The sequence below is a fragment of the Polyodon spathula genome, chromosome 16 (assembly GCF_017654505.1).
Source record: "Polyodon spathula isolate WHYD16114869_AA chromosome 16, ASM1765450v1, whole genome shotgun sequence".
NCBI classification, from domain to species: Eukaryota; Metazoa; Chordata; class Actinopteri; order Acipenseriformes; family Polyodontidae; genus Polyodon; species Polyodon spathula.
The window spans coordinates 10,285,508-10,305,888 of record NC_054549.1 but is presented as its reverse complement, the minus strand read 5'-3'; the positions used below and the strand labels follow the sequence as shown (position 1 = coordinate 10,305,888).

The following is a 20,381-nucleotide window of genomic DNA, read 5'->3' as shown; positions in this document are numbered from 1 at the left end:
GAGGTTTTTTTTTTTTTTGGGGGGGGGGGGGGGGGGGGGGGGGGGGGGGTTATATTGTAAAACAACTATTATTATTGAATTGCCTGTGGGTGAATCAATCGTTTGGATGGGCATCAAGACACGAGTTTAAAAAACAAAATATAAAATGTAACTATAAGTTAAGATCTAGATGACCTCTTCGTCCACAGTATAGCTCAGTTTACGAATGGACACGGACAGCTGAAGCAATACACACGATGGGTTTACGCCTGTATACGTTATATACCTTGTACTGTATAGCTGTACGCAGTTCTGAGCTATGAATGTTCCACAGAAGTGTCAGATAAACCCACAATGAAGGTGTACGACAGGGAAAGCTGTGGGCTACTAAAATAAACCACAGCCTAAATATGACTCAGAGGCTGGGTTTATTCAGCCTCACATTGGAGCGCTCGGTCTAGATTGATCATTTTTAAATTCCTGTGTGTGTATTCCCGTGATAATTTCTAAGAATTAAATAACAGAAACGTGCGTCATTTGGCACAAATAATAAAGGATGCAATGCCTTGCCTCTTCTCTGAGCGGATTACCTTTATTTCAGGATGCAATACGCAGGTCAGTCGCTCGCTCTGTGTTTGCTAATGCTTTTTGACACTGTGCGTCACAGGGGCTGCTCTTCGTGGTTTGTAAAGGAAGAGCGCACGTGTTTATGTTTATAATGGGTTCCAGTGTCCTTTCAGAAAGCTATAAGAAACGACTCAACACAAAGTACAATCAAGTGGATTTATTACTCAGGGGCCTCGTATAAAACACGACAACATATTTTTTTCCAGATACTGAAATACAAGTGCTAGCAAGAGATAGCAATAGAAACCATCCTTGCTATTTCATTCATTCACATTCATTATAAAAACTGTACATTATATATACACATGTATTGTTCATATGCCTTGACAGCGCGTACAATACGGTATGAACCTAATATAGTTCACAGTAAAGCCTTTACAAAAGGCAGGACATCTAGAGCAATTTCTATAATAAAGGAGGTACAGCGGAAAGGTCGGAGAACAAATCTCTTTCATTTTCAACCTCATGCAATTACTGTAATATACAACAATGCAGTTCAGTGCAAACCTACAAACCGTGTAGAACTGAATTAAAACTCACATATAGAACAATGCTGTGTTCTCATTTCAAAGCACGTTCTATAGCATAATGAGATTTGGAATCTCTCGCCCTGATCAGGTGAACTGAAACAATACACGGAACGCATACATTCCTACACAGCCACAGAGAATATCTTGAATGCAAGCTCTCCTCTAGTTTGATTTGATATGTGTTTTCTTTTTCTTTAATGTCTGATTTACCAGGGTCTCCACGAGGGGCTGGTGTTAGCCGGCTGTTTCGTGCAGACCTGGCGAGGTTCAGAGTTCTGGAGAGGCTGGGGAGATAAGCGACTCAGGGTGGCGTTCTGTGATCCGTAGAAACGCTCCATCACTCTCAACTCAGCGGCTTGTTGGGGCGCCTGGAGAGACAGGAAGCGGATGGACTCCTGCAGACACTGGGAAAAGCCCTGGCTATAGCCCAGTTTGGTGCTGGTCTTGACCTGTCCTTTCAGGAAGCCCGCGGTCATTTCTAAGATATCAGCTTTCTCCAGCTTAGAACCCGGCTGCTGTTGACGAAACTCCTTCTGAAGAAGCGTCTTCAGCTGCTCGATGCTGGTGTTGATGCGATCTCTGCGCATCTTTTCCACGATCGGTTTGCGTAACTGTGGAGAAAAAAAAAATGGAACAGCTTTAGTGATTTGTCCTCCAAGCAACCAAGACGAAATGTGAGACAAGAGTATTAAAAAGAAAACATTTCAACCATATTCAAACAAACCCTACCTTATTCTTTTCTTTGGTTGTCACTTGGAAAGCACTGTGCATGGTGGAAGGTGCCATTGTCGGACGTCTTGGCGCTTGCTGTCAGTAGTTTCTGCAATGCTTTGGCCCGTTGCTTGTCTGTGGATATGGCAAAGGACCTCGTGTATTTATAGCCCACGCGCTGTGTCAGATATCGTGGGTCTGAGGCTTTTCCTGCTTTCCCACACTCGGCAGCCAATCGGAGCGCGTCAGCAGCAGTAGATAACATCGATTGCTCCAGGTTTTACTGCCTTCATGTCGGCTGCAGACCCGCGGGACCCGCCCAGGTCGATAGCTGGAGTGTGTCAGTAACAGCGGCGTGTGCTTCTGCAACCTGGGAAAGTCCCACCCCTCGAAACTCAGACCCGCTGCCGGAGGCAAAGATCAAACGGTTCCCACTGAAGCGCAGCGCAATTAACATAAATATGTCAGGCACATGCAAGGAAGCCCTGCGTTACATTGCGGTTATAATTAATAAACAATTCCTAGAAACTCGTTTTGCATAGACTGGCACGCTCCATTCGCTTCACCGGCCTGTATAACAGTTTACACAGTACATTTGTAAGTTATTTTTGCAGATCTACCGCGCTTTCCCCATGGTTCTTCTTTTCCCCTAGTTTACCCTGGTTTGCCACGTTTGTTAATATGCTTTATCATACCTCTCTGTTCCTTACAATGCGTACCCGTGCTTTACCATGCTGTCACTACGCTTTATTAGACTTTGGTAGATGCGTTCACTATGGCTATTGTTTTTATTTTTTATTTTTTATTTTTATAAGAGCAGTAACAGCGCAATCCACATAAAATGTTTCAGGTGTCCCGTAGAGCCTAAAACACACCAAAGATTCAAAATAAGAAACTGGAGGCCTTTGACAATAACCTGATATAAGACATAGCAGTGCACACGTGTCGGTGTTCACTACTGACATGGATTGATTGGCAAAAAGCAAAATATTCAGAAATATTTAAATATTTTTAAATGAAACGAGAGAAATTAGATATGTTTATGCAAGGCGTGTGCTCACGTCTTGGTGTTAATCACACTTAAGATGTGCGCAGGGGTTTTGATCCGTGCGATTCGCACCTGGACTCACTGTCTGTGAGCGTTGGTGTCGGCGGATGTTTCTCTTGGTTTCAAGTGTTACGACCTGCGTGTGGCACACTTTGATCCACCCGACTGCAGTCCTGTATAAACAGTGGCAGGTAGATTTCAGCAGAATCCATTCTCATGACTCGTTTTGTTTTCGACTCGTTTGACAGGATCTGCTTTAAACCAGCCCTACAGACATGAGGAGGCTGCATTTGGTTATAGCGGCTGTTCGTGTTTGTAAGATGATTGTGGGAGGTGGTGTAATATTCTATGGGTTACAGAGATCATTGCATGTTACCAGCACATGATGTAGTTATGCATTTCACTTAAGAGCATTCTTAAGTGTGTTCGCCTCATGCTGTATATTGATTGATCCATTCATGTTTGAAGTACATTATTGGTAGATGTGGCAGTTAACCTGGGTACTTCTGTTTACTGCTTCGGTTATAATTTAAAATAACACCCGCAAATTAAATGGATCAACTTGGAAAGTTCAATATAAATATTTTAATAGAAGTGCTGAGTAGAGCGTAGGCTGCTCGATCTAACCCGGACAGCTGGAGTGAGTAAGCTATGCGAAAGGTAATGCTCTTATATCGGTGATGCCTGGTCACCCCTATTCTTTGTGATGTCACACGTGTCCTTGGTCTTACTGCAAATAGAAGACTGTGGGTGCAAATCTGGAACAGTTTCCCACAGTGTGGGCTGTTTGTTGCTCAATACTGAACAAAAGAATTAACGACGGCAATTGGATAGTCATTGTATCCCAGTGAAAGCCTGACGTCATAGACCAACTGGAGGGAAAGAAAAACGATATATTGTCCTCAACATCTAGATATGTGAAAGGAGTCATTTATTACTATAGCTAAAGTTGACAATGAATGGTCGTTTAACTTTTTTGAAAGTGTGTGTATTATTTATTGATCTCGCGTATATAAACGTTACACTTTTAAAAAAGAATATAGATAAGCAAAGAAAAAAGTTTGTCAGAGCATGGCAAAGTTATATAACGCGACGTGGAAGGACTCTGTCTACACACATGTGTGCTTGCTATTGCATTAAGCCAATGATGAACACAAACTTGTTCCATTCTTGCTGAAACAAGTGAGTGCGCCAGATTACAATGGCATTCCTGGGCAGCGAGAGGCAAACCAAGCCAGACTGCATCGTGGAGCCTGAATGACTTTATAACTTGTGACTTTACTCTCCAGAGCTTTCCCACACTTCCCCAGTTCAAAGAGTTCAGATTCAAACAAAGGGAGTGTGCCTTGTTAAATGCTAATGTGAAAGATATTCTCCATAACAAAACTCGTGGGACTCATAGTTCTATTGACGCTTGTGTATGTGTGTGTGTGTGTGTGTGTGTGTGTGTGTGTGTGTGTGTGTGTGTGTGTATATATATATGTGTGTGTATATATATATATATATATATATATATATATATATATATATATATTATTAGCGTAACCAACGTTAATAAAAGTACCATTGCGACTATTCTGGTGCTCAGGTGACACGAGCCAAAATGTACGTCTACTTGACTAAGTTTACTATTAGTTTTCATTTTATGCTAGCACTGCACACAGTGTGAAAAGATTAGTTGTTATAGGGGAGAGGTTATGAGGTACTTTTTAAAAGCCACTATTGGGAAACCATTATTTAAAAAGAAATGCTGTATTTTATTGGTGGTAGGGACCATACTTGGCTTCTACCTACATTTCAAATCTTTACCCATTTTGTTTTCTTAAAAGAATTCCCCGATACCACTCCCAATTGCACCTCATGCCCTGTCTCTGTGGGTGTGGGGCACTGGGATCTGTGAGTGAGTTTTCCAACGTTTCCCACACTCTCTATCCATTCATTGCATTCAATTGGGTAACAAAAGAAGTGTGTCTTGTTACACATTACATTAGTGATGGTGTTTGATCTCCCATTGATGCTGAAGGAAAGCTTACTCCCAGCAGACCATCTGGATCGCAATATATGTCATCCTCCCGAGTCCAGCAGACTCTTGAAAGTCACTTCACCTGTTGCTGTTTGACTCTTTCAAGCGGTTGCAAGGTGTTAGTTTTCTCTTGTAGCTTTACCTTTGTAACTGATAAACAAACAGAGATGTCAGAGCGCTCTATCATCACTCTCTCTGGGAAGAGTACAAGTACAATGACACTTATTTAAGATGATGCTTTCTGAATGTGTGTGTCTGGACCCAGTAACAGGTGCATAAGCCTACCTGTATACTACAAGCCATGCATCTTAATATCAGTACTGTAACATTGCAATCACATTATGTATTACTCTGCATATATTTTTATAAATGAATGGCAGGGTACAGTACTGTGTTTGAGAGACAGAGGCTGAGGAAATTGGCCAAAACATTAAAGGCTAGGGATCTACTATATATAATGTATTCATCTGCAGATTATTTTCTGCTACAATATTACTGTTTGTCAGTATTCTAATATTGATCCTATTCTAGAGAATATTCCTTTGTATTCAGTTTTAGCTCTGTCCCTTATCCCGACACATCAGCCCTCAAGCACGCCCCATTGTATCACACACCCCTATTCAGCAGCAAGAGGTCTATTGTTCTCCCACATTGTGCTGTCAATTTAACAAGTATTGATTAAAGATTTCCCTATTGTCCCTCTGAATGCATTGATTCTGCTCCAGTGTGGGAAACTGCAGTCTTGCAGGGACCCACAGATTGATATGCAGATTTCAGAGAGTGAATACAAGTGTTTAATGTCAGATATAGCTGAATATCAAGGTATGTGTGTGTAATATACAGCATGAGCTAGTTTGTATGGATTTACAGAAGTTTCAGCACCAAGGATAGTACCTGTTACCCAACAGACAGCCTTCTCCCTCACTGTCTTCACTGCTAATCACAGCAGGAATTATATTCAAGAAGAGACACACAGTAAAGAAATATAGTTCAATTGCTTTATTTGATTGACACATGAGACATGTGTCACTCACAGATTTCAATGCTGGATTCATCAGACAGTTCTGAGGATACACAATACACTGCATCGATAATGCCCTGATACAGGCTACTCAAAAAGTCCACTTCTACAGATACTCTGCACTCTGATTTACAAAATCACTACCACACCTTGAAGAAAACTTCAACACAACATATTTCATATAAGATTCACTCAGCGTGAGCTACTCTTTGAGATACTGCCTTTATAAAAGGCACACATGCACATTATACAGTATTTAAAATAATGTTTTTCAGCAATGCACACACACGTCTTGTCTAACAAGGTACAATAAGAGGATATTGCCTTCACAGAAGACACACACACATGTATAACTGTATTGATAGTATCTTAATATTTCTTTACAATGAAGGATCAAGTTCATATTTTGGGAATAATTTTTCATCAATAATACAGATTTCTTGTGTAACAAGATACAATAAAGAGATGCCACCTTCAGAACAGGTCGTTATATAAATACTGTTTGAAGTATTTCAGTTTTACTTTATAAAGAAATACCAAACAGTTTCAGCAATGCGTACACACTTCCTGTGTAATTATATACAATTACAGATATATTGCCATCACAAGAGGCATGAATACCCATACTATTTCAAATAATTTCTCTTCAGAGAAAAGTAACTTTCAAACAATTTAAAAATCGTTAGCATTAGCTATGCACGCACAATTCTTGTGAGACAAGATTCCATTCAGGATATATTGCCTTCACAGAGGACAGGAATACCCGAGTTTTACTCATCATAATATTTCTATAAACAGAAATGACTTTGAACTAAACAGCGTCATCGCTGCATACACACTCCTTGTATAACAAGAATGAACAGATACTAGCGTACACAATATTGCCCCAGCATTGGGTAACTATTGTGTTTCCTTTCAATCAATGAAAGTAGCATTCAAATCTTCTGCACAAGCAAAAGAGGAAGGGAAACACCCCCTACACAATGAGAATTACTGTATATGCCCATCATAGACAGGCATGTTGAATTCTGTATGTCAAAGTGTTCAAAGTGACAGTGTCCGTTGTGATCTACCAGGGCCGCCAGAGGGCACTCTTCACCGGGGTCGCCTCTTTGACGGGGGTCTGATGCACTGGACAATTCTGCGCAGCTTGGAAATGGTTCAGTAGTTTTCTCTGGGTTTCTGTCTTCATTTCATCCCGGGAAAGGAAGCGCACGATTTCTTGCACACACCTGGAGTAGCCTTCGTTTCCCGTCGCTGGCCGGGCGGAGGCGCTCTGTCTCAGGTAGCAGACGGTCATTTCCAGGATGTCCGCTTTCTCCAGTTTGGAATCGGGCTGCTGCTTCACGAATTCTTTTCCCAGTAACGTCTTGAGCTGCTCGATGCTGCTGTTGATACGATCTCTGCGCATCTTTTCAACCACCGGTTTTCTCAACTGTGAAAAAGAACAAGGTACAAATTCGATTAATAACCTGGTCGTGAGGAATAACAATTGAAGTTTTAAAAACACAAAATATTAAGAAAATAATCATATGTGCTCATTTAGTCTCAACTTACTTTGTTTGTCATTGCCACGTGTCCCTGTGAGTATCGCATAGCTGCAGTGATTGTAGGTGCCATTGCTGGAGTCACGGTGCTGTTAGTATCGCTTTCTCTGGAGCTTGGAAGTGTCAGATCTGCTGGTTTTCGCTACAAGCATCTCCCCTATTTATACTCTCCAATCTCCATACGAATGTGTGGGGCTCGGGCTTGTTGGAGTTTCTCACACTCAGCAGCCAATCGGCGCGCTCGGGAGGACAATGGGAGAAGCTGGAATTGTCACATGCTGAATGAAGTGCTTATTGACGGAGGAGAATAGCCAACTCCCAGGAGAGCAGGTGCAAGGGGGGGGGGGGGGGGCATAGCGGGTGACTTGCAGGGGGTTATGTGAATCTGGGAAAGTGGTGACCCCACCAAAAGATCAGATCTGCAGCCTGATCTTGGGATCAATGACATTGAAACATCACAGCACTGGTAATTGAAGTAAACACAGGCATGTGCCACACATGTTCGGATAGCAGCAAATGAGCGACGCAGAGAAGCATTATTATCCGATATGACACGAATGGCGTTTTACTCCACGGGAAAGGAAACCACATTACAGGCAGTAGGCTCTATGGCACCATTAACGGCGTGGTGCCTGAGTAACAGATTGATGTCAATCACACTTTCCCCCCAATGAGAAGTGTTTGATCCTTGCATGCGGCATCAGGTCTGTGTTCCTGGGCAGAACTTTCCCGGGTTTCAGGTGTGAGGACGTTGTGCGCGATGCACGGCACAGTTCTAGAACTGTGTCCAACCAAGAATATGATTCGAAGTTATTCGATTATCCACAAACACGTGCACGTTGTCCATATTTTTCTATACACTATTATATTAACATTTAATATACTGTCATTTTGCTAAATAAACGATTTGGGTCGATCCCTTGTGCTCGCTTCCACATGCACAAGTAGAAAGACGTTATCGCTTGTCACAAGGAGCACAGCTAAACAGCTACTTCTAGAGGAGACCTCCAGTCTCTCCAGGGTATAATAATGCAACTCGAGCCTTCATTGAACTTTGGAAACTGCGCTTCCCGCTCTCGCTCGTATTCATTGCTTTGAACACTATGACAATAGACGCGTGCCTTGTTACACAGCGCGTAATTCACAGAGATCTCCTTTTGATTGTGAATAGAGGACACGCTCCACCCCAAACACCATATGTGTGTTCACTGTGTGGAAAAAAAAACTGACAGCGTTACTCATATTCATACCCCATCTATCTCAATATCTTCTCTCAACCATTTCATGTTCACTTCTCATCTGTATCGACGCAGTCGCTTTACACAATTAAACAGAGAACTCAGATGTTACCAAAGTAATCAGTTAAAAGTGTAAAATCTGTTTCTAGAACCAAGCTGCACGTGTGTTTGGAATGTGATGGACTCCGAACGTTCTGCAGCCCGTTCCCAGGTTACAGAATCTCACTGCAGTGACGGTGTAGCCTTCAAGCACACCCCATCACCTGCTCTCCTGGGACTGGGCTATTAGCAAACAATACACTGTTAACGCGTGCTAGCCCATGCGTGTGCTATTGCACTATTGGCTCATTTACGCCCCCCCCCCCCCCCCCCCCCCCCCCCCCCCCCCCCCCCCCCCCCCCATGTTGCAGGTATTCCTGTTTTCAGCTATTATTAATCCAAATAAATGCATCAGTCAAGAATACCTAGAAGATATGATCAGATTGTATCTTCCTACTATAGCACTGCCTCCCCGTCTGCTAGGTCAGTGAGTCTCACCAGCCTCGGGGTTTAACAGACTCCTAGAAGTGTGGGTCTTGCACTCGGTGCAGTTTCTCACACATGCATGTATTCAGCAAAACAATGGGAGCAGCTGGAACCCCGTGGGCAGGCGAAGGGGCGGGGAGCACTCGAGGGGCAGTCTGTTCAATGGTTTTGTTCAGCGCTGGGAACGAGCTGACCCCGGGGCTCCACACACAAGCGACCCTGACACCCATCGCAGGCTGATCTGATGTGAATGTGTTACTCAAATGCGTAGATTGCACTGGGCGTTGGTCGTGAAACCAGAAGCGCTTCCTCTGAGGCAAGGCTCTGCTGTGATGGCAGCAGTGTTAGTAAGCAGGTTCCTATCAGAGCGCGTTCCCTCATCGAAGACATAGCTCTGGTACCGTTTCATTGGCGATGCCTTTAATATAGAATCTGCCGAATGCCTATAGAATATACATTCGCCTTCTAGCAATAAATGTATCTTCTTCTAATGAAAGGTGAAGAATAAAAAAATAAGGTTGACTCTACAAAGTCTGAAACTAAATTTGGGAACATATGAAAATGCAATACAAGATGTCAGTGTAAAATCAATTGTGATGGCGATTTTTTCATACAGAAAATAGCAAGATATATATTTTTTTCTAAACATGATTACCAGTTGCTTTATCCTCATTTAAAGACTGTTTTTGTATAAATTGTCATATGTTATGATACTGGTTCTGTGTCAATGAAAAGGATGTTGCCACAATGCCCTTCTAATTCAGATTGGCATTAAAAAGGCACGCGTCTTTTGTGTGAATGTGACCTCTCTGAGCCGGTGAAGGGTGGGAAAGCTCTGGCGAGTAAAGCCACAAGTTGCGATGAGATAAACTCAGCGACATCTGTTCGTTCATAAAGTTTATGAAGACTTTACAACGACAGATTTATTATTCTCAACACCACAGGGGAATATTATCAGCACAGTAATGAAAGCGCATGTACATGAAATGAAATAATGAAATACACCTGCATGTATTATTATTATTATTATTATTATTATTATTAATCTAATGTCACATGACGGGCGTTTTCCATACAAATGAGATATGCGATCATTTAAAAAACCATTTATTAAGTGTCTGTTTATATTTTACAGATTTCCCGAATCAGTGTAAGACTACACGAATACCTAAACCGATCGATAGCGCTGACTGACAGCGATCTGAATATCAGAAAGCATTCATTTTCCCTCCAGATGGTCTGTGATGTCAGGCCCTCGCTGTCATACAATAAAGACCCAATTACCATCACTAACGCGACATTCTGCACGACGCGCTGCTTCTGTCCTGAATCGAGCGCAGCACAGCACAGAGTGTGAGAAACTCTGAGCAGCCTTTTACTCACAGACTCTACTGGCAGGGAGAGGAAAGCTGCATCTGTGACATCTGGAAGAGCTGCTCTAAGGATGTGCAAACATCACCCATAGAATTGAGGACAGCTTTTAGCAGGGTTTCCCCACTCCAGCTCCAGCTGTTCTATTGAGAGCAATGAACCCGAGGCACTAATATAACGCCGCGCAAACACATGCGCATTGCTGCAAACCGGAGCAACAGGAGGGGTTATTCAAACGATCCAGATCTTTATATATCTATCAAATCAATTTCCAAACTGTTCTCCGAAGCTCATTCTAAACTATATTACAGCACACGTGTCAATTGTATAGTTATTAAATACATTACAAATAGTTACAGGAACGACACGGATGTGGTTTAGATGTCTACTATTTTATAATGGATTGTATGTTGAGTGATAGTCTAATAGCATGTATATATATGTTATTGGATGTCTACTCTAATACAGTATATATGTAACTCGTGCCGCGCACAGCGTCCTCACACCTGAAACCCGGGAAAGTTCTGCCCAGGAACACAGACCTGATGCCGCATGCAAGGATCAAACACTTCTCATTGGGGGGAAAGTGTGATTGACATCAATCTGTTACTCAGGCACCACGCCGTTAATGGTGCCATAGAGCCTACTGCCTATAGTGTGGTTTCCTTTCCCGTGCAGTAAAACTCCATTCGTGTCATATCGGATAATAATGCTTCTCTGCGTCGCTCATTTGCTGCTATCAGAACATGTGTGGCACATGCCTGTGTTTACTTCAATTACCAGTGCTGTGATGTTTCAATGTCATTGATCCCAAGATCAGGCTGCAGATCTGATCTTTTGGTGGGGTCACCACTTTCCCAGATTCACACAATCCCCTGCAAGTCACCCGCTATGCCCCCCCCCCCCCCCCCCCCCACCTGCTCTCCTGGGAGTTGGCTATTCTCCTCCGTCAATAAGCACTTCATTCAGCATGTGACAATTCCAGCTTCTCCCATTGTCCTCCCGAGCGCGCCGATTGGCTGCTGAGTGTGAGAAACTCCAACAAGCCCGAGCCCCACACATTCGTATGGAGATTGGAGAGTATAAATAGGGGAGATGCTTGTAGCGAAAACCAGCAGATCTGACACTTCCAAGCTCCAGAGAAAGCGGTATTAACAGCACCGTGACTCCAGCAATGGCACCTACAATCACTGCAGCTATGCGATACTCACAGGGACACGTGGCAATGACAAACAAGGTAAGTTGAGACTAAATGAGCACATATGATTATTTTCTTAATATTTTGTGTTTTTAAAACTTCAATTGTTATTCCTCACGACCAGGTTATTAATCGAATTTGTACCTTGTTCTTTTTCACAGTTGAGAAAACCGGTGGTTGAAAAGATGCGCAGAGATCGTATCAACAGCAGCATCGAGCAGCTCAAGACGTTACTGGGAAAAGAATTCGTGAAGCAGCAGCCCGATTCCAAACTGGAGAAAGCGGACATCCTGGAAATGACCGTCTGCTACCTGAGACAGAGCGCCTCCGCCCGGCCAGCGACGGGAAACGAAGGCTACTCCAGGTGTGTGCAAGAAATCGTGCACTTCCTTTCCCGGGATGAAATGAAGACAGAAACCCAGAGAAAACTACTGAACCATTTCCAAGCTGCGCAGAATTGTCCAGTGCATCAGACCCCCGTCAAAGAGGCGACCCCGGTGAAGAGTGCCCTCTGGCGGCCCTGGTAGATCACAACGGACACTGTCACTTTGAACACTTTGACATACAGAATTCAACATGCCTGTCTATGATGGGCATATACAGTAATTCTCATTGTGTAGGGGGTGTTTCCCTTCCTCTTTTGCTTGTGCAGAAGATTTGAATGCTCCTTTCATTGATTGAAAGGAAACACAATAGTTACCCAATGCTGGGGCAATATTGTGTACGCTAGTATTTGTTCATTCTTGTTATACAAGGAGTGTGTATGCAGCGATGACGCTGTTTAGTTCAAAGTCATTTCTGTTTATAGAAATATTATGATGAGTAAAACTCGGGTATTCCTGTCCTCTGTGAAGGCAGTATATCCTGAATAGAATCTTGTCTCACAAGAATTGTGCGTGCATAGCTAATGCTAACGATTTTTAAATTGTTTGAAAGTTATTTTTCTCTGCAGAGAAATTATTTGAAATAGTACGGGTATTCATGCCTCCTGTGATGGCAATATATCTGTAATTGTATATAATTACACAGGAAGTGGGTACGCATTGCTGAAACTGTTTGGTATTTCTTTATAAAGTAAAACTGAAATACTTCAAACAGTATTTATATAACGACCTGTTCTGAAGGTGGCATCTCTTTATTGTATCTTGTTACACAAGAAATCTGTATTATTGATGAAAAATTATTCCCAAAATATGAACTTGATCCTTCATTGTAAAGAAATATTAAGATACTATCAATACAGTTATGCATGTGTGTGTGTGTCTTCTGTGAAGGCAATATCCTCTTATTGTACCTTGTTAGACAAGACGTGTGTGTGCATTGCTGAAAAACATTATTTTAAATACTGTATAATGTGCATGTGTGCCTTTTATAAAGGCAGTATCTCAAAGAGTAGCTCATGCTGAGTGAATCCTGTATGAAATATGTTGTGTTGAAGTTTTCTTCAAGGTGTGGTAGTGATTTTGTAAATCAGAGTGCAGAGTATCTGTAGAAATGAACTTTCTGAGTAGCCTGTATCAGGGCATTATCGATGCAGTGTATTGTGTATCCTCAGAACTGTCTGATGAATCCAGCATTGAAATCTGTGAGTGACACATGTCTCATGTGTCAATCAAATAAAGCAATTGAACTATATTTCTTTACTGTGTGTCTCTTCTTGAATATAATTCCTGCTGTGATTAGCAGTGAAGACAGTGAGGGAGAAGGCTGTCTGTTGGGTAACAGGTGCTATCCTTGGTGCTGAAACTTCTGTAAATCCATGCAAACCAGCTCATGCTGTATATTACACACACATACCTTGCTATTCAGCTATACCTGACATTAAACACTTGTATTCACTCTCTGAAATCTGCATATCAATCTGTGGGTCCCTGCAAGACTGCAGTTTCCCACACTGGAGCAGAATCAGTGCATTCAGAGGGACAATAGGGAAATCTTTAATCAATACTTGTTAAATTGACAGCACAATGTGGGAGAACAATAGACCTCTTGCTGCTGAATAGGGATGTGTGATACAATGGGGCGTGCTTGAGGGCTGATGTGTCGGGATAAGGGAGAGCGCTAAAACTGCATACAAAGGAATATTCTCTAGAATAGGATCAATATTAGAATACTGAGAAACAGTAATATTGTAGCAGAAAATAATCTGCAGATGAATACATTATATATAGTAGATTCCTAGCCTTTAATATTTTGGCCAATTTCTTCAGCCTCTGTCTCTCAAACACAGTACTGTACCCTGCCATTCATTTCTAAAGACTATAATGCACAGCAATACATAATGTGATTGCAATGTTACAGTACTGATATTAAGATGCATGGCTTGTAGTATACAGGTAGGCTTATGCACCTGTTAATGGGTCCAGACACATACATTCAGAAAGCATCATCTTAAATAAGTGTCATTGTACTTGTACTCTTCCCAGAGAGAGTGATGATAGAGCACTCTGACATCTCTGTTTGTTTGTCAGTTACAAAGGTAAAGCTAGAAGAGAAAACTAACACCTTGCAACCACTTGAAAGAGTCAAACAGCAACAGGTGAAGTGACTTTCAAGAGTCTGCTGGACTCGGGAGGATGACATATATTGCGATCCAGATGGTCTGCTGGGAGTAAGCTTTCCTTCAGCATCAATGGGAGATCAAACACCATCACTAATGTAATGTGTAACAAGACACACTTCTTTTGTTACCCAATTGAATGCAATGAATGGATAGAGAGTGTGGGAAACGTTGGAAAACTCACTCACAGATCCCAGTGCCCCATCCCCACAGAGACAGGGCATGAAGCTGCTTATCCACACCCATGCCAGTGATGAGGACAGGGAGAGGAGCGGCTTACTTATTTGCTACTAGAAAATATTGCAGCGATTCAGATCACAAGTGGAAACAGTTATTTCAATATATAATCAGTTGTGATTTAGAAAGAGGTAGTTTTCTATATAAAATATCTATTAAACACTTTGTCATTCACTAACACCAGTATTGCTTGTTAAATGGTCTCTAGGTAATTAATATATTCAGGTTGTATTCAGTATAGAAACACACCACAGGTTGTTTCTGCAGATAGAAGCTATGGAAAGGTCTGGACTGTATACAATGTACACACTGGCGTCCTCACTGGACTAATTCGGTTGCTCATTCTCTATGTTAAGTTTCATTATTATTTGGAAATTAGTTTAAGTTGTTCCTTGTGTTCATCAGGCTCTTCATTGAAATATATTAGCCTCGGCTTATTCCCAAGTGTGCTGTTGCTGAAGATGCCTTTCTAAACACAGATTAGCATTTAACAAGGCACACTTCCTTTGTGCATCCTGAACTCTCTGAATGGGCAAAGTGTGGGAAAGCTCTGGAGAGTAAAGTCACAAGTTATAATGTCATTAAGACCTCACAATACCACTGGCATCTGTGAGTCTTTATCTCTGCTTGTATAGGGATGACATCACTCTCTGGTGCTGTCATCACAGTCATTGGGTGCTATTGCAATGAAGAGAACAATGTGTCTTGTTATAATACTGTGCACTAAAGACACACATCTCCCTGGAGTTATTATTGATAAACCCCCTCTCTTATTACTCATTTCAATATAAGATACCTGTCGTTATGCACACCTGCACTTATTCAAAGAGGGTTAATGTTAGGGGTTTGTGATTTCCAGTGGACTATACTAGTAATGCAACATTTCCATAAATAATTTCCTTTTAGATATTTTGAATCACATGTCCTGTATAGAAGACAGATTCCGATTTCTTAATCACCAATAGATATTATTGAAAAGGAATAAGCCTCTGATCGCCTTTCCCTCCAGATGGTCGGTGACGTCAGGCCCTCGCTGTCATACAATACAGACCCAATTACCGTCACTAATGCGACATTCTGCACGGCGCGCTGCTGCTGTCCTGAATCGAGCGCAGCACAGCACAGAGTGTGAGAAACTCTGAGCAGCCTTTTACTCACAGACTCTACTGGCAGGGAGAGGAAAGCTGCATCTGTGACATCTGGAAGAGCTGCTCTAAGGATGTGCAAACATTACCCATAGAATTGAGGACAGCTTTTAGCAGGGTTTCCCCACTCCAGCTCCAGCTGTTCTATTGAGAGCAATGAACCCGAGGCACTAATATAACGCCGCGCAAACACATGCGCATTGCTGCAAACCGGAGCAACAGGAGGGGTTATTCAAACGATCCAGATCTTTATATATCTATCAAATCAATTTCCAAACTGTTCTCCGAAGCTCATTCTAAACTATATTACAGCACACGTGTCAATTGTATAGTTATTAAATACATTACAAATAGTTACAGGAACGACACGGATGTGGTTTAGATGTCTACTATTTTATAATGGATTGTATGTTGAGTGATAGTCTAATAGCATGTATATATGTTATTGGATGTCTACTCTAATACAGTATATATGTAACTCGTGCCGCGCACAGCGTCCTCACACCTGAAACCCGGGAAAGTTCTGCCCAGGAACACAGACCTGATGCCGCATGCAAGGATCAAACACTTCTCATTGGGGGGAAAGTGTGATTGACATCAATCTGTTACTCAGGCACCACGCCGTTAATGGTGCCATAGAGCCTATTGCCTATAGTGTGGTTTCCTTTCCCGTGCAGTAAAACGCCATTCCTGTCATATCGGATAATAATGCTTCTCTGCGTCGCTCATTTGCTGCTATCCGAACATGTGTGGCACATGCCTGTGTTTACTTCAATTACCAGTGCTGTGATGTTTCAATGTCATTGATCCCAAGATCAGGCTGCAGATCTGATCTTTTGGTGGGGTCACCACTTTCCCAGATTCACACAATCCCCCTGCAAGTCACCCGCTATGCCCCCCCCCCCCCCCCCCCCCCCCCCCCTGCACCTGCTCTCCTGGGAGTTGGCTATTCTCCTCCGTCAATAAGCACTTCATTCAGCATGTGACAATTCCAGCTTCTCCCATTGTCCTCCCGAGCGCGCCGATTGGCTGCTGAGTGTGAGAAACTCCAACAAGCCCGAGCCCCACACATTCGTATGGAGATTGGAGAGTATAAATAGGGGAGATGCTTGTAGCGAAAACTAGCAGATCTGACACTTCCAAGCTCCAGAGAAAGCGATACTAACAGCACCGTGACTCCAGCAATGGCACCTACAATCACTGCAGCTATGCGATACTCACAGGGACACGTGGCAATGACAAACAAGGTAAGTTGAGACTAAATGAGCACATATGATTATTTTCTTAATATTTTGTGTTTTTAAAACTTCAATTGTTATTCCTCACGACCAGGTTATTAATCGAATTTGTACCTTGTTCTTTTTCACAGTTGAGAAAACCGGTGGTTGAAAAGATGCGCAGAGATCGTATCAACAGCAGCATCGAGCAGCTCAAGACGTTACTGGGAAAAGAATTCGTGAAGCAGCAGCCCGATTCCAAACTGGAGAAAGCGGACATCCTGGAAATGACCGTCTGCTACCTGAGACAGAGCGCCTCCGCCCGGCCAGCGACGGGAAACGAAGGCTACTCCAGGTGTGTGCAAGAAATCGTGCACTTCCTTTCCCGGGATGAAATGAAGACAGAAACCCAGAGAAAACTACTGAACCATTTCCAAGCTGCGCAGAATTGTCCAGTGCATCAGACCCCCGTCAAAGAGGCGACCCCGTTGAAAAGTGTCCTCTGGCGGCCCTGGTAGATCACAACGGACACTGTCACTTTGAACACTTTGACATACAGAATTCAACATGCCTGTCTATGATGGGCATATACAGTAATTCTCATTGTGTAGGGGGTGTTTCCCTTCCTCTTTTCCTTGTGCAGAAGATTTGAATGCTACTTTCATTGATTGAAAGGAAACACAATAGTTACCCAATGCTGGGGCAATATTGTGTACGCTAGTATTTGTTCATTCTTGTTATACAAGGAGTGTGTATGCAGCGATGACGCTGTTTAGTTCAAAGTCATTTCTGTTTATAGAAATATTATGATGAGTAAAACTCGGGTATTCCTGTCCTCTGTGAAGGCAGTATATCCTGAATAGAATCTTGTCTCACAAGAATTGTGCGTGCATAGCTAATGCTAACGATTTTTAAATTGTTTGAAAGTTATTTTTCTCTGCAGAGAAATTATTTGAAATAGTATGGGTATTCATGCCTCCTGTGATGGCAATATATCTGTAATTGTATATAATTACACAGGAAGTGTGTACGCATTGCTGAAACTGTTTGGTATTTCTTTATAAAGTTACACTGAAATACTTCAAACAGTATTTACATAACGACCTGTTCTGAAGGTGGCATCTCTTTATTGTATCTTGTTATACAAGAAATCTGTATTATTGATGAAAAACTATTCCCAAATATGAACTTGATCTTTCATTGTAAAGAAATATTAAAATACTATCAATACAGTTATGCATGTGTGTGTGTCTTCTGTGAAGGCAATATCCTCTTATTGTAACTTGTTAGAAAAGACGTGTGTGTGCATTGCTGAAAAACATTATTTTAAATACTGTATAATGTGCATGTGTGCCTTTTATAAAGGCAGTACTCGAAGAGTAGCTCATGCTGAGTGAATCCTATATGAAATATGTTGTGTTGAAGTTTTCTTCAAGGTGCGGCATTGATTTTGTAAAACAGACCAACTGTAAACTGAAGCTGCCTTTATTACAGTCCTCCTAGTTTCCATGGAATTGTATTGAGAAAACAGAACCATTGTCCAAACTCTCTTGGCAGTCTCTTATTGAAACGATGCATTGCTTGGCGCGTTTTCTGAGATGTCAATTCAGGAAAGTTGAATAAAAATCACTGAACTTTACACTCGCAGTGTGTTTATACTTTCTTTCATTCTCCTGATTGTCAATCAACCCTAATATAAAGAAGCTCAGAGTTGTCACTTGTTGAATTCTGGTCTAAAAAAAAACGTGTTTTTTCCTGTAGATTATAAACCTTTCAGATTATAACGTAATGATACGTCTTCATAATAATAATAATAATAATAATAATAATAATGTAGTTTGTCATCTGAGTTGCAGTTAATATAACTGGTCTGTATTGTGTAATAATGGAGCTCCTATCGGCATCTCAACAGCACCTGAAAAATGAACAAGATTAATGGGAACTGCGCTACTTAAAAGTTAGTTTTCAATAACTTGTTGGTTCCTTCTTCCCTTGCGGTTCTCCGGACGGCCATTTTTGTAGTTTTCTTCTCAGTTCGTTGCTGGGGTGAGCGGCGTCGTTGATGAGATATGCACCTGTGCACTCGGCTGTTGTCCCCTGTTTCAAAGCATTGAAGAGGGAAGTGTGTGGGACAGTCTGACCGACTCAGCCTCACATGAAAACGGGAGCGGGATAAAGAGCCGGTGATCTCGCCGGCCGGGTAATGGTGTGCCCCTACCGCGCAGCCGAGACCTGTTACCCGGGTGACGAATGGAAGCGCGCAAGAGGATAAGACTTAGGGAAAGGTTTCGTTAGCTCCCGGAGATGTGTTTTCACATGCGGGAGCATGCCCGGCGCTTTTGCAGCGGCAGTGCAAACACCTGCCTGCAGCGGGGCAGAGCCTCTTCCTGACAGTGAGCCGTGAGCCTGCGCTGCGCGCTGTTTCCCACACTCTCTAGCCATTCGTGTCTTTCAATCCCCTCAAACAAAGGACTTGTGCCTTTCCCAGCACTTAGCGACGGGCTCCGTCTTTCCTTTGTGCTGTAGGGGCAAATCCACTGCCGGCAGACCTTCTGCTTGGTCCCTCTTTGAAAAGGGACATCAAACAGAGGAAGCAGTGCTATGGAAAGGTCGTTCATTCGGCCCGCTCCGGCTCACACTTGCATGTTGGAGCCTGTAAACTTTTAACGCTCTCAAACTCAAGAGTTCAGCAGCCCGCTTGCAGCAGTTATGGCACGGGGTCGCATTGTTAGCGTTCACGACAGGTATCCCCAAGATAGCAATCAGAAATAAAGGTACGTGGTCCCCAGTGGATATGTAATTGGCAGAACATTTGAAGTAGCTCTCATTATATATATAGTGAACTGTAGTCACCTGAGCTTATTACCTAAATGCCATGGCTAATCTAAATGGATTTACTGGGGTACCGATTAGGAAACCTGGAATGGATCTACCTGCTATGCAATGGGAGTCTCGTTTCCATCCCTGAAGTATGTGAATTGGGCCTGTGTGGTTTGTAATGGATTGACTCGTTGCTGAATGTGCTGCATCAGTATCCCGGAGGCAAATTAAACAGATTGTCACAGTGAATATTTTGAGAGGTGTCTGTCAAGGGAACACTGGCTGTATTATTCCTGGAACAATTCATTCGTTTTAGTCTAATCACCATTCAGCAGTGTTCTAGGGCTGATGAATTAAGCCAGGTTAAGCTTGCAGGGTGTCTGCTGGCAGTTAAAAGCTCATTAGCAGGCACTGCTCCACAGGCAAAAGCTAGCTGTGTGCCTTTGATCTTGTGTGAGCGCTACATTGCAGCATTAAACCACGCAGGACTAGAAGAAGAAGAAGAAGAAGAAGAAGAAGAAGAAGAAGAAGAAGAAGAAGAAGAAGAAGAAGTTGTTTTTTTATATATATTTATTTGAAGTAAA

At 42.4% G+C, this 20,381-nt stretch overlaps 4 protein-coding genes across 4 annotated transcripts; 2 read left to right on the top strand and 2 right to left on the bottom strand.

The window, feature by feature from the left end:
• Positions 1 to 748: 748 nt before the first annotated feature.
• Positions 749 to 2,046, bottom strand: LOC121329102 (transcription factor HES-5-like). The gene is made up of 2 exons (XM_041274442.1): positions 1,866 to 2,046; positions 749 to 1,747 (listed from the first exon to the last, which is right to left on the bottom strand). Exons 1-2 carry the CDS (start codon positions 1,920 to 1,922, stop codon positions 1,343 to 1,345), a joined length of 462 nt encoding a protein of 153 aa, XP_041130376.1. The 5' UTR covers positions 1,923 to 2,046; the 3' UTR covers positions 749 to 1,342.
• A 3,872-nt stretch (positions 2,047 to 5,918) lies between these two features.
• On the bottom strand, positions 5,919 to 7,630 carry LOC121329188 (transcription factor HES-5-like). Its single transcript, XM_041274622.1, has 2 exons — positions 7,497 to 7,630; positions 5,919 to 7,374 (listed from the first exon to the last, which is right to left on the bottom strand). The coding sequence occupies exons 1-2, from the start codon at positions 7,557 to 7,559 to the stop codon at positions 7,009 to 7,011; spliced, it is 429 nt and encodes a 142-aa protein (XP_041130556.1). The 5' UTR covers positions 7,560 to 7,630; the 3' UTR covers positions 5,919 to 7,008.
• Positions 7,631 to 11,731: 4,101 nt separating this feature from the next.
• On the top strand, positions 11,732 to 13,066 carry LOC121329211 (transcription factor HES-5-like). The gene is made up of 2 exons (XM_041274685.1): positions 11,732 to 11,857; positions 11,980 to 13,066. Exons 1-2 carry the CDS (start codon positions 11,795 to 11,797, stop codon positions 12,343 to 12,345), a joined length of 429 nt encoding a protein of 142 aa, XP_041130619.1. The 5' UTR covers positions 11,732 to 11,794; the 3' UTR covers positions 12,346 to 13,066.
• Positions 13,067 to 16,896: 3,830 nt separating this feature from the next.
• Positions 16,897 to 17,604, top strand: LOC121329212 (transcription factor HES-5-like). The gene is made up of 2 exons (XM_041274686.1): positions 16,897 to 17,007; positions 17,130 to 17,604. The coding sequence occupies exons 1-2, from the start codon at positions 16,945 to 16,947 to the stop codon at positions 17,493 to 17,495; spliced, it is 429 nt and encodes a 142-aa protein (XP_041130620.1). The 5' UTR covers positions 16,897 to 16,944; the 3' UTR covers positions 17,496 to 17,604.
• Positions 17,605 to 20,381: the final 2,777 nt, after the last annotated feature.

Coding starts and splice junctions, on each gene's coding strand:
- LOC121329102 (XM_041274442.1), bottom strand. CDS start 1,922: ATGGCACCTTCCACCATGCACAGTGCTTTCCAAGTGACAACCAAAGAA. Junction 1,748..1,865: donor CAACCAAAGAAAAGAATAAG/GTAGGGTTTGTT, acceptor TTTTCTCCACAG/TTACGCAAACCGATCGTGGA.
- LOC121329188 (XM_041274622.1), bottom strand. CDS start 7,559: ATGGCACCTACAATCACTGCAGCTATGCGATACTCACAGGGACACGTG. Junction 7,375..7,496: donor ACGTGGCAATGACAAACAAA/GTAAGTTGAGAC, acceptor TCTTTTTCACAG/TTGAGAAAACCGGTGGTTGA.
- LOC121329211 (XM_041274685.1), top strand. CDS start 11,795: ATGGCACCTACAATCACTGCAGCTATGCGATACTCACAGGGACACGTG. Junction 11,858..11,979: donor ACGTGGCAATGACAAACAAG/GTAAGTTGAGAC, acceptor TCTTTTTCACAG/TTGAGAAAACCGGTGGTTGA.
- LOC121329212 (XM_041274686.1), top strand. CDS start 16,945: ATGGCACCTACAATCACTGCAGCTATGCGATACTCACAGGGACACGTG. Junction 17,008..17,129: donor ACGTGGCAATGACAAACAAG/GTAAGTTGAGAC, acceptor TCTTTTTCACAG/TTGAGAAAACCGGTGGTTGA.